Raw genomic sequence first — 12,123 nt, 5'->3', positions numbered from 1 at the left:
TGGCGTCGCGTTGTCTTAGGCACTGAGCGCTAGTGCTCGCTAACGGCATTTAGGAGGCTGTTGCGCAGCCTCACCGAACCAGGGTGGGCAATAAACATACTCAATATACTGACAAAATGTACGTAAGGGTATGTACAGGGAGAAACAAAGAGCAGATTCCCTCTGCTCTGGGGAGGAAAGAGGGAGTCGAAGCAGGATGCTGCCAAGGCTGGGACTGCTGTGCCCTGATATTGGGGCTTGTCCTTCTCTCTTAAAAAGGCTACACCTCTGGAAAGGACTGGTTTTATAAGCCAGACTCACTCCCTGAGCCGGCGCTGCGGTGACCACTCTGGATTTATTACCTTAGCTTGGGCCATCTTGTGCTTGTTGACAGTTCAGCTGTTTAGACAGGTGATGGGATTGATGAATTTAGTGTAGGGCACGTGGTGATAGGACGAGGGGGAATAGCTTTAAACTGGAAGAGGGAAGATTCAGATTAGATATCAGGAAGAAATTCTTTAATGTCAGCGTGGTGAGCCCCTGGCCTGGGTTGCCCAGAGAAGCTGTGGCTGTCCCGTCCCTGGAGGTGTTCAAGGCCAGGCTGGACGGGGCTTGGAGCAACCTGGGCTGGGGGGAGGTGTCCCTGCCTGGGGAGAGGTGGAACTAGGTGGTCTTCAAGGTCACTTCCAACCTAAACCCTTCTATGATTCTATGAATTTTTGCACCTCTGGGCGAGGTGATGCGCAGGGCGTTTGGCAGCAGCTCCGGATTTGCTCTCGAGAAGGAGAAAAAGGGCTTCAAAAATGCTCCTGTCTTGGTGGCAGCATGCTCCTGCTCAACTCAGAGCCGATGGAGATGGCACCAGTAACATCTGCACCTGTATCCTGAGCTGCTGCGGGACTAACCGCTGGTGTGGCTGAGCTGGCTCTGTAGCAGCGGGCTGCAGTGTAGGCTGCAGGTAGAAAAGTAGCTTTATCTCTCTTACTTTCTGCAAAAAGCGCTTGCCAAGCTCACATTGCAGATAAAACCTCAGTGTGGAAAGCGTCCTGCAGAGCTCACAGAGACAATCAAGATAGACACCTATGGATACTTCTTATTTTTATTTTTTTTAATTCTATTTCTAATTTTATTTTGAAATGTTATGGCCAAATGACTAAATTGAGTACTGTAAAGCTGGAAACTGCCAGCATTCACGGTTTCTGTGCTCTAAGACTGCATTGCAGCCAGTGGCCCGTGACCAGATGTGTTGGGAGAGTGTAAATATGGAGCAGGAATGTGTAACTCCATCACACTTAACTGCTTTCCTGGAACCCGTTTGTCCATGGTCTGGGTGTTTCTTGGGCCAGAGATGGTGTCTCTGTATTTAATAGCCCTCGGGGCTGTTCACCATTCATGGCCCTATGTGTCACTGGGATTGATTAAAATTTACTGTGGGATGGCTGGATTTGGTAGGGTACAGCGTGTTTGGCCTCCGAGCAAATGCGAATTGTCGTTTCCCATGGAAACAGATAGGGCTGGGCTTGGGAGGTGTGTACTTGGATGGCGCTCAGCAATCTGAGGGATAAGAAAAAAGTTTTGGTTACCATCTTGCTCCTTGGGCTTTTCTGAAAATCCCACTTAATGCTCTTGTGTATCTTTATGCACATAAGAAGCCATAAAAGTAGGTCTTTGGGTCTACCACGAACCCCTTTGCTCTCAGTAGAGCCTTTCTGGTGGTTCCTGTAGTATGTGGAGGGCCTGGCTGAGCGCAAGGGCTCTGTGTGCCCATTGATTTCAATGCGGCATCATCTTGGTCTTCAAAAATCTCAGGATTTCAGTATTGTTCCTCCCCAAAAATGGCTGTACTTATGCAAGGGCTGAGCTAAAGCCTCTTTCTACAGCTTGAAAAAAAAAAAAAATATATTCTTAGGGGAGGGGTTTATTTTCCAGGGTTGATTTTTTTTTTTTTTTTTTTTTTTTCTATCTGACTTTGCTTTTCCCCTCCCTTTCTGAGATGACTGTGTTAGAACATCTGTGCTCGACGTACCTGCGCACGCCTGCTGCTAAGCCTGTCCTGGGAGGCTGGGCAGGAGGTGGGCTTGCCTATGCAATATTTACCCCAAAATTGAGTTTGGGGGTTATCTTTTATTTGTGTGCGAGGTTTAAAAGCTCCCTGGGCAATTTGTACAAGAGGTTTGCTCCTTAGAAACCTTCCAAAATCCTCGTGGAGGATGTGCTGTGTGTTCCCGCGGGGCTTTTTGCGGCTTTGCTCCATCCCTTTGGTTCTCCCACAGACATGTACAGGGATGGAGAGGGAAAGGGAGATGCAGGCAGTGTCCTGAGAAGGGAAATGTCTTACTGCTTCTCCCTAGATAGATAAGTGGAAAGGCTAAAAGACAATAGCAATGACTACTGACATGGTCTGAATACATTGTTTTTGCATCGTATAAATCTGAGAGATTTATCTGCATTTTGCAGGCTGGGGAATACATCAGTATTCATTTTAGCCTCAAAAAAAAAAAAAAAATTGTCTCGGGAGAAATGCTGGGATATATCCCCTGTGGGATTTACTGGAATAATGCTCTTTATTCTGTATAAAGCCCTGCAGTAGGGGAATCCTCTGTACCCCAGCTGCTTTGAATGTCCTATTGTGCAGTAAAGTAATGAAAAGATACTTGTTTCCCTCTGTTTACTGCTTACCGAGCTCCAGTGTATCCAGAACATTAAAACAACCTCTGATGGCTACCTAGATTTTCTTCCTCGTGCCTCAATTAATTATCAAAGAAAAATTGTTATATATTGTTACAGCCTTTAAAACTCGCTCTTCTGCTGCTCTTAAATTCTTGCTCTTTCCTCTTCTGCCTCCCGCTTTACCTGGCTAGATGGTTTTTCCCCGGCTCAATCACGGATTTCTGGCTAACGATCAGCTTGTCTATAGCCGGCGAGTGCTCAAGGTAGACGTAGGAGGTCTGCTGCCGCTGGTTTGCTGTGATTCTTTGACTTGCTTTTGTTTCTCCTTTCTGGCTAAGAGTGCACTATTGCTAATTTAAATTGTTGCTGCTGTGGCTTCTTTCAGAGGTGGTTGTTGGGACCGTGCGTGTGTGAAACCCCACTGGAATTTAGGGGGAGTTTTGTCAAAGCAGAGACACATAGAAGTGACGGGTTTTAGCATTTTGTCCTTTGTAAGAACTGGGAATCAACAGCAAAGTCCTATAAATGTTCATGTGAACAGTGTTGGTGTTGTAAAATAACATGCATTAAAACTAGAGTTTAAATCCTCATACTCTAAACGTGACGTTTTAATTAGGCAAAATTCAGTGGGAGACTCTTGACATAATTGGATGCAGTGTTCAGCATTTGCAATAGGATTTTTTTAAAAAACTATGCAAGTGATTTAGGAGCACAGATCTTGTTGAAAGGCCATGGGATTTGTGCTGCTAAGTCACTTAAGGACTTCTGAAAAATCCCACACTTGTCCCTGATTTGAGGGTGGACCACATATTAAATACAGTCCTCGTTCTGCCTCGGTGGTAACCCTTCCAGATGTTGCTAAAAGATTTACGAGATGGCCTTTCCGTGAGGCTTTCCATTGTGCAGCCGCATGGACGTGCCCGGCCGCAGCCCCGGGGTTGGGCTGCGGTGCCCGGCAGTGGGTCAGGAGCCCGTAGCCCCACGGGTGCTCCCCTCCAGAGCGGGCACCCTCCAAACCTTCACGTGGAGATACAGCTGCTGCTTTCTTCTTCCCGTCCAAGCAACGCAGGGTGGGAGCTACGCTGGATGTTAATGTATGATCTTGGCTGTATTTAAAGGATAGTACTAAGCCTACTTTTTTTTTTGGTGTGGTGCACTAAGCTATGGAAGTGTGTGCATGCTCCATGCCAGCATGTTGTTGGGTCTGGGTTATTTCTGGGTGCTGCTGAATTGGTGGTTTCCATGCAGACAGTCACTGGGCCAGGGCTTAATGAGATAAAACCTCATTGGAAGGCACCGAGCAAAACCCCTGGTTAAGGAACCAGACCCAAAGGGCATGAAGCAGCCATGAGCACCCGGCCTTCCTAATTGGCAGACGTAATTAAATTCCTCTGGGATGGTGGGTCCCATGGAGGGTGCTGATGGCTCAGGGATGCAGTGCATGTGTCACGCGCACCCCGTGGCCACCGCCGCTTCATCTCACCATGTCTGTGTGAACTTCTTCCAGGGCGATCAAGGTCGAGATGGAGCCACTGGCCCCCCTGGTCCGCCAGGACCCCCAGGTGCCCGGGGGCCTCCTGGTGACACGGGAAAAGATGGCCCAAGAGGACCTGCAGGCCCCCCTGTAAGGATGGGAGATGCGCAGCGAGCACGTGCTGGGCAGGTCCCACCCCGGCGAGGGAGAGGAGGGTGAAGGATGTCCCCTTCCCTGGAGCTGCCACCCCAACCGCTGGGTCCCCAGCCTGGGCCAGCCGTTGGGCTCTGATGGCCGCTCATACAGCAAAGCTTTGGGGCACGGGGCCAAGGGAGCACAGGGGACCTTCCATCTTCAGTTTTGGAGCAAAGAGCTGGACCTGGAGCATGTATTTGCGGGTGGTGGTTGCAAATTGGAGGGCCCAGAGATCTCTTGGCTGATCTGTAGCCTTCAGATGACCTGTTGCAAATCTCCAGACCGCTGGCAATTCATTTAATAACAAAAAATAGGCTGCAACACAATGCTACTGAAGGTCCCAATTATTGCTGAGCGTTTTGGAGAACGAGGGATAATAGTTTCAATGTTGGCCTTCTCGTTTTCGCAGGGTTTCAAAGGCGAGCCGGGAGAGGACGGCCTCATGGTTAGTATTGCCCAGCAGCATCCGTGCGTGCAGGGCCCTCCCCCCCCTCACTTTACATCGCTCTTCAACTCATTGCAGCCAAGTGGGTTTGTGTTATTGCTTATGGGAAAACCCATGGGAAATTACAGATGCCCTAAAATGGATGTTTGTCCAGGGGTACGTGTCCCTTGGGGAGAAAAGAGGCCAGTCTCTGTCCCCTCGGCTCCTCCGAAGGGATGTTGCTGCTCCTGTGTCCCCCCTTCAGCTCCTCTGAAGCCTCCGGGCATTGTAACTCCAGTGCACTAAGGTCTCGGTTGGATAAAAAAGTGCTTATTATACACAAAAAATACAAGCCATAAAATAATATTCATTATTTACTGGGAGCACAGAGAACTTACAGCTGTATTTGTAAGGGAAGATGAGAAGTTGGGATCTGTGTCATTTTTTTAATGGGAATTAAAGTACTCTTAGAAATGTTTTTATCTTGTTATATACTTTATTGTCAAACAAGTATACTGACTGCTTTTACATTCAACAGGGTGCCAGGGGACCTCCAGGACCAAAGGTGGGTAATAAGTAATTTCTTAACTAATTCTAACACAAATTCTTTAAAATATTGCTACGTAAGGGCGGTGGAGACGAACATATGTGTTTCACACTGGACTTGTACTCATCTGTATTGATCAGGTACAGAATTTCCAAGGTATCAAATTAGCCATTGGCTTGAGGGTGCTAATGTCTGTCTGAATGTATCACCTACACAAAAAGCACAACCACTGCCATGTTAAAATGGGGGTGGAAGGAGCCACGGGGGACTGGAAGCTGGTGCGCTGTGGGAATGTGCTTCCTTGCTTTTGGGGAGGGGATAAAGAAGATCAACATAAGCCAAGTATTTCAACCTTACAACTACTTTTGAATACCCTTACAATTGTTCCGATTTTGTTATGTCCTGAAACTTCTCTGTTCTCTGTGTGTGCTGCTATTGAAGGGTGAGCCCGGCGTCCAAGGGAAAAAGGTAAAACGGTGATTTTTTTCTTTTAGATTTTTTTTTTTTTTTTGCTTTGCTTGGTGCTTGACTAGAGAAACTATTGCCAGAGAAGCCACGGCTGTCCATACCGAGCCTGCCCTCCTGTTCCCCGGGGTTTCTCGCACATGCGACCCCGAAGCATGGACGCGGCTGTGCCTGCAGCCTGGTTTTCATTACCACAAGCGAGCCAGAAGCTGCAATCACATCTGCCCAATAGACAAAGAATAAAATAGCAAATGCCAAACAAAGCAGTAGGTCTTGAGCCCTTTCGCTCCAATAACTCAAGCTGAACCGAGAAGCGCCTGGAGGCTGTTATCTGCCCAGGGCCACCCCCAGATGGGCTTGAGGTTCCTGGGGTGGGCATCGCCGCGCAGCACCGCGGTCTCGTGGGGATCGCCCACTCTCCGAAGGACAGGCACACTGCTTGGGTTGGGCATTGAAGACTGCAGGAGATTCACATGTCTGAGCTCCCCATGTTCTCTTCTGGTGGTGCCATCAAGGAGTGGATAAATCACTGCCTTTAACTGAAGCCAGAGCGCTGACAGGGCTCAGCCTTTCCCTCTTACTGCTCTGCCCCAAAACAGACGTGGCCATGGGTGTTTTTCAGACCAGAATTTGGCTTACAAAATTTCATAACTGGCCAGTAAAATTAACCTCTTCAGCACCTACGAAGTGGTTTTACTCCAGAACACCAAAGCGTGACAAGCGAAACGAGAAAATCTCCTCCCAGCAGACGGGCGTTCTGGTGACTTGTGAAGTGCATGAGGATGGGTGGCAGCTTGCAGGAGGCCTTTGGGACCCCAAAAGCCAAAATGGATTAAATATCTAATTTCTACTAAAGGTGGGAGAGCACCTTCCCCAGTGCCTGCTGTAAGCAAACTCTGGGAGATGCCCACCCACTGCCCTGGGAGCAGGGGAGGCAGAGCTGGGTGGGAGCAAGGGACCACACTGGAGCCTCCTGGGCTCCTCGCTGCAGCTTTCCCCCAGCCTCCTGCAAACTTGAGTGGGTCTCGGGTCTGTGCAGCACACAATGGGGTCAAATGATGTGTTGGATCCCAATGGTGCATGCATAAGAGCTCTTTGTCTTTCACCTTTTGTATTTTATTTCATCAGGGTGATGATGGGATCCCCGGGGAACCAGGACTCATGGGCCCTAAGGTATGTTCTGCTCTGTGTCCATCTAACATATCTGCTTGGCAGCATCTTTTGCGATTTGATTTCTTGGCACAGTATCACAGTTGGGGCAGGCTGAGAAGCACGTTTGTCCGCTGACATGGAAAAGGAACCCCAAAAAATGAGAAAGAGAAGCATAACCCACCCCTCTGCCACAGGAGCTTTGCCCAGAAGAAGTTGGCCAATGCAACTGGTTGACTATGGTAGAGAATTGCAACTTAGAGGCTCCTCTTGCAGAATTAAATTGGAGCGTTGCTGGGGGTGGCCCAGAGCTGGGGTTTGGGATATGGGTTTGCACTGCCCAGATCAGGGTGCAATGGGACCTCCATGGGACTCTTCTCCAGGTGCTGCAGTTTTGGGGCTGACTTTATGGGTGAACGTACCACCCGCAGCCAAACTGAAGCCTGAAAGCTTCATTTTTATCTCAGAAACCCTCCTTTTGCACGTAGGCAACGTGATGTATTGCAGGCTAAAAGCAGAGCTTTGCTCACTCATGTATGTTAAAAAAAAAAAAAAAAAAAAGGCAAGAAAATTATAACCTGAAGAAATCTGTTCTGCATCCTACCCATATAGCATTTGTTGAAATTGTCTTGTTTTCAGGGAGAAAAGGGAAGCACGGGTCCCAAGGGAGAGAACGGCACAGATGGCTTGCCAGGACCCAAGGTAAATAGAAGTCCATTAGCGGGGAAGCTGGGCACAACGCTGCCCAGGCAGAGTTTCAGCTGAGCGGGTGTTTTAAGCCTTTGCCTTCTAAAAGGCTCATAAAATGCCCAAACTGAAACGAGATAAGGGGATGTTAAGTATTTTACCTTTTCCTGGTGATTTAATGAAAGATGGATTCAAGCAGAGATCAGTAGAAGAGTTTTTAAAATCGTCTCCTTGCATGTTTTTCATTGAGTTGCCTCTCCCCCTCCCCCCCCCCCCAAGAGAGCTAAACCTCTGTTTGCGTTTTGATGCGATGCATCGCTGGCTGCGGTACCGCTTCAAAGCCCGGAGCACTTACGTGCCGTCCTGTTCCGCTGACCTTCATAACTGCCAAGAAATGCAATAAGACAGTCTTGATACGTTAAGTGGCGATGATGAGACCCGGACAGCATTCGTGGGCTGTTATTTCCCCTCTCAGCTGCTTCTTATTTAATAGGATCCGTATCCAGTTGTGTTTTCTGTACCAAACAGCCGTGGCTCCTTGTTGGGCAGGAAACCGTAGATGATGGAGAAAGGTGGGCTCGGGTGACCCTTAGCCATTTTTTTTTTTTTTTCTAAAACCACAGTAGCAGTGCTGGTTTGTTCCCCCTGGGATCTGCTGAATTGAGTTTTCCTATGGGGAGTCTTTGCGTTCATACCATTTTTTTACTTTTTGGAGAGCTTTAATTTGGCCAGCAAATGGATTTTCATGCATATGGCAAAAGGTATGTTTTTCAGATCCTGAACTGAGTTTCAGGTCACTACTGTGGGAGTGCTACGGCTTTTCAAAGCTTCCCAACTTAAAAAAAAAAAAAAAAAAAAAAAAAAAAAAAAAAGGGGGGGGGGGGGAGGAAAAATAAAGAGGAAAAAGAAAAATTTGGCACAGCCCTTTTCCTTAAACTCGCCCTCAAAAATGGTTTAAACGTGTCGGCTGAAACTTTCCACACGCAAAATTCAGCCTAAAGCAAAGAGAGAGCCATGTGAAACTTCAGCACAAAGAGCCGGCGCTTGGCAGGCTCGGAGCGGGCAGCGGCACGGCACATCGCCGGGACGGGGGGCTCGGCCCCGCGCGGGCCGCTCCGCTCCCGCGGCAATGAGAAGTTTTCTTACTGTCGACTAGCTCACACCAACATTATTTTTTGCAAAATATATTCGCTCTGCAGTCAAATCTGGCTTTTTGCTAGGAGCAGCAGCTCCCTGTCGGTGCCACGCTTTTCCTTAATCTAAACCACATCTTGGCACCTCACATAGTTACAGTATCTTTAAGATAAATATCCTATCTTTTCCTTGATCTCTTTGAACCAAAACCACAATTTTGATTTTTTCAGGGTGAACCTGGTGAGAAGGGAGGAATCGGCTCCATCGGACCCCGGGTATGGATGCTCAGGGTTTTTCTTTTTCGGTTCGGAGTCGTGGATTTGCCGCGACCTGAGCTGTTCCCCCTCTTTCTGTTTAGTATGTAGTTGAATCGCTTCAGGATCAGTTCAGTGCTAGAAAATAGAGATGCCGCATATTTAAACAAATCACTATGTAGGTACCAGACACTGCCACAGGAGATAGCTCTGGGAAATGCAGTCAAGTCCAGTTTTCTTAGCAATGTGACCATCCTGTGACTCTTTTTTGCGAGAGGGAAGCTGCGAATAGGGGTAATCAAGTGAGGGTTTCTATGCATTTCTCAGTTACACAAATTTATGCCCTTTTGTGGTTTGATTGGATGACAGTTACAGCTGTCGGGCTCGGAATTGATCAAATTGATGGGGTTTGGAAGGTGATAATCCCCCAAACACCTGGGTGCCAGGTCTTTGCTTTCATACCACCTGCTTCTCGGATGCTGCAAGAACTAAATAGGATTTGTCCCCGATTGCAGGGTCCCCCTGGCCTGAAAGGGGAACAGGGTGACACCGTAGTGATCGACTACGACGGCCGAATCCTGGATGCGCTCAAGGTAAGCCCCACACCGAAGCCGTGCAGATTCCTGCAGGTGAATGGGAAGGGGCTGGAAACACAGCTGAGCTCTGGCACGGTGACCTTGTGGCACCGTCTCTGTCCCTGTCCTACTTCTCCTTCCCGAGGTCTCGGTCTCAGCACAGAGCTGGCTGGGAGGGAAGAGCTTATTGCATCTGGGGGCTGAGGATATTCAGGGTGTACCAGCAAAAATGGTGGCAAAACTCAAGGCTGTGGACTCGGGCTGGGTACCACGCTCGTGGGATGAGGATGTGGGATGCGAGTTAATATTCTGCAGGTAAAAGCGACCCAATGCAGCCCATAGCATATAAATGCCTGATGCAATGAATGTTTTCAGCCAAATTACGGTTTAACCGCTGCGGGGTGTTATTCCCCCCTGCCATGCCGCAGCCCAGTGCGGAGACGCTGTTTTTGCTGCGCATCCTCTGGAGTGGTTTTCTCTGCAAGCCGCGGTTGGGATGCGGGAGGTTGGGAAACGGTTCCCGAGCCCTAACCTGCCCGGCCGAGCAGCACCCTGCCATTCTCTTTAAGATGAAAGAAGCCGAACAGAATAAATACTTAATTACAGACACATTTGAGAACCATGCTAATTGTTTTATAACAGGCTGCAGGGATACACAAAGTGATGGTAATTACCGTTTGCCAGATGTCTGTGCGGCATGCGGCTTTGTGAGCGGAGTTTGTGGAGTGCACTGGTTGGAGGGGCTCCATCAAATGTCTGGAGACTTCGTCTGCCAGGCCCAAACCCTCTGCCGTGTGCTGCGTGTGGAGATTGCTGAGGGGCACGTCATTGAATGTCGCTAACTTTGCCGTTTTCCTGCTTATTAGCTGTTTTTGGTGTTTCCTCACTGACCTGTCTCACGGACAGAGCTTTGGAAAGGGGTGGCTTCCACGGCTGCCAGCGCGATTAAATGTAACAGCATTTGAGTATGCAGTCATGCAAAAAGGTGCTTGGGGATGTAATATGGTTTTGGTTTCCAGCTGAGCGAGACCGTGAGTTTTGCTGTTTGAGACAATCTGCAAGTTGCAAAATAGTTGTTCATCTCAAGGCAGTTCACATTCTCTGCACCCAGCAGTGCCCGGGAAAAATAACCTCCTGCAAGTCTTTATATAGCTAAATATTATATATAGCTAAATAAATTTTACATACCTAAATAATTTAATTTTATATACCTAACTCAAATAACCCGCATGCAAGGTTTTGCTGCTGTTAGTGCTCACACAAGCTCCTTCCTTTCCCTTCTTTAATTGCACCTCCCCGGCTGGTTGTCGCTGTTCTCAGCAGGATGCTTCTCCCCAGCCCGGGAGAATGCAGAAAGAGGAGACCTGGTTTGGGCTCACGCCTCCGGCTAAAGGCATTTTGCCTCTTAAACACACGTACCGCTGCCCCCGGCGAGCTCCGGCTGTGTTTTCTTTTGCACGAACATCGCTTGTGCCGGAGGGGCCGTTTGGGTCACTTTGTGTCAGCGGAGGTCATCGTGGTGTTCGGGCAGCCATGGGCCACACCAGCGTCGGTTGTGGATCGCAGTCGGGACCTGCTCCCGACACATCCCTGGCAGCGTGGGGATGGTCTGCCGTGTTCCTATCAGTCGTGCTCACGCCTGGTTTGTTTGCTGTGTTCCAGGGCTCGCCGGGTCCCCCAGGGCCGCCGGGCCCCCAAGGTGCTCCGGGTCCCAAGGTGAGCCCGACCTCGGCCATGCGGACGGTGTTTCCTTGCGAGCAATGTGTTCATTAGCAGCTCTCCATATAGCAGGCATCTCCCAAGCCAGAATTAGGCAGGCACTGCTGGCTGTGGGGCTTGAGACAGCGTGTGGTAAAGGAAATACTATTTAATGCTTTTCTGCAGGCTGAAAATGGAGGTTTTTCACACAAAAGTTAAAGTTTTGTTGACCTGTCTCTGGTACCCAGCCTCTTCCAGAGGATGCTGTCCCAGAACCGAATCCGCTCCCAATCCCACACCTGACGGGTGAAATCCCAGCCCCTCCAAGACCTCTTCATTGCTCGCGGCAGGAGGCAGAAGTGACCGGGAGAAGCAGTTGTGAGGAGGGGCCGGCGGTGCCAAAGGCTGTGCCGAGCCGACCTCCATCCCTCCATCCCACCCTCCCCGTGGGCTTCCCGCTGCCCCGGCACTGTGTCCAAGCGGGACCGCGCTGTCCTCCCGCTGCACAAGCAATAGCCGGTAACATAGAGTGAGCTGTAGTTTCTTTAAAAGAAGAATTTAATTCGCAGAAAAGCGTCTCTTGGAAGAACGGGATGGGGCAGGATTTCGGTGCCTCTCGAGGTCTCTGTGTCACCCCCAAATCAGATGAGCGGGTACTGCTGGCACATCACTGAAACCTTGCTGTTTGGCAACACCAAACCCGTAACCATGATGATTCAGACACATGAATAACATGAATTTCCTCGCAAAATGCTTTCCCGAGCCGATTCCTTGGTTGAACTTACGTAGGTCTCCCCTTTCTCTGTGTCGCTCCAGGGAGAGCTGGGCTTGCCGGGTCCACCTGGACTGGACGGCGAAAAGGTGCGTGGGGC

General features: G+C 49.3%; 1 protein-coding gene across 1 annotated transcript in view; it reads left to right on the top strand.

The window, feature by feature from the left end:
• The window catches only part of COL23A1 (collagen type XXIII alpha 1 chain), a gene marked incomplete at its 5' end in the record, with an annotated part of 201,626 nt that overhangs the window by 178,199 nt on the left and 11,304 nt on the right, over nucleotides 1-12,123 (top strand). The window contains 12 exons of the mRNA XM_082490172.1: nucleotides 2,841-2,912; nucleotides 4,157-4,273; nucleotides 4,728-4,763; nucleotides 5,281-5,307; nucleotides 5,731-5,757; nucleotides 6,883-6,927; nucleotides 7,543-7,605; nucleotides 8,955-8,999; nucleotides 9,494-9,571; nucleotides 10,196-10,219; nucleotides 11,216-11,269; nucleotides 12,068-12,112. Coding sequence (XP_082346298.1) covers nucleotides 2,841-2,912; nucleotides 4,157-4,273; nucleotides 4,728-4,763; nucleotides 5,281-5,307; nucleotides 5,731-5,757; nucleotides 6,883-6,927; nucleotides 7,543-7,605; nucleotides 8,955-8,999; nucleotides 9,494-9,571; nucleotides 10,196-10,219; nucleotides 11,216-11,269; nucleotides 12,068-12,112 — 633 coding nt within the window. The remainder of the gene's footprint in view (nucleotides 1-2,840; nucleotides 2,913-4,156; nucleotides 4,274-4,727; nucleotides 4,764-5,280; nucleotides 5,308-5,730; nucleotides 5,758-6,882; nucleotides 6,928-7,542; nucleotides 7,606-8,954; nucleotides 9,000-9,493; nucleotides 9,572-10,195; nucleotides 10,220-11,215; nucleotides 11,270-12,067; nucleotides 12,113-12,123) is intronic.

The sequence above is a fragment of the Vanellus vanellus genome, assembly GCF_965231255.1.
Source record: "Vanellus vanellus genome assembly, chromosome: 13".
Classification (NCBI taxonomy): Eukaryota; Metazoa; Chordata; class Aves; order Charadriiformes; family Charadriidae; genus Vanellus; species Vanellus vanellus.
The sequence above is the reverse complement of the archived record's forward strand: the minus strand, read 5'-3'. Positions and strand labels throughout refer to the sequence as shown.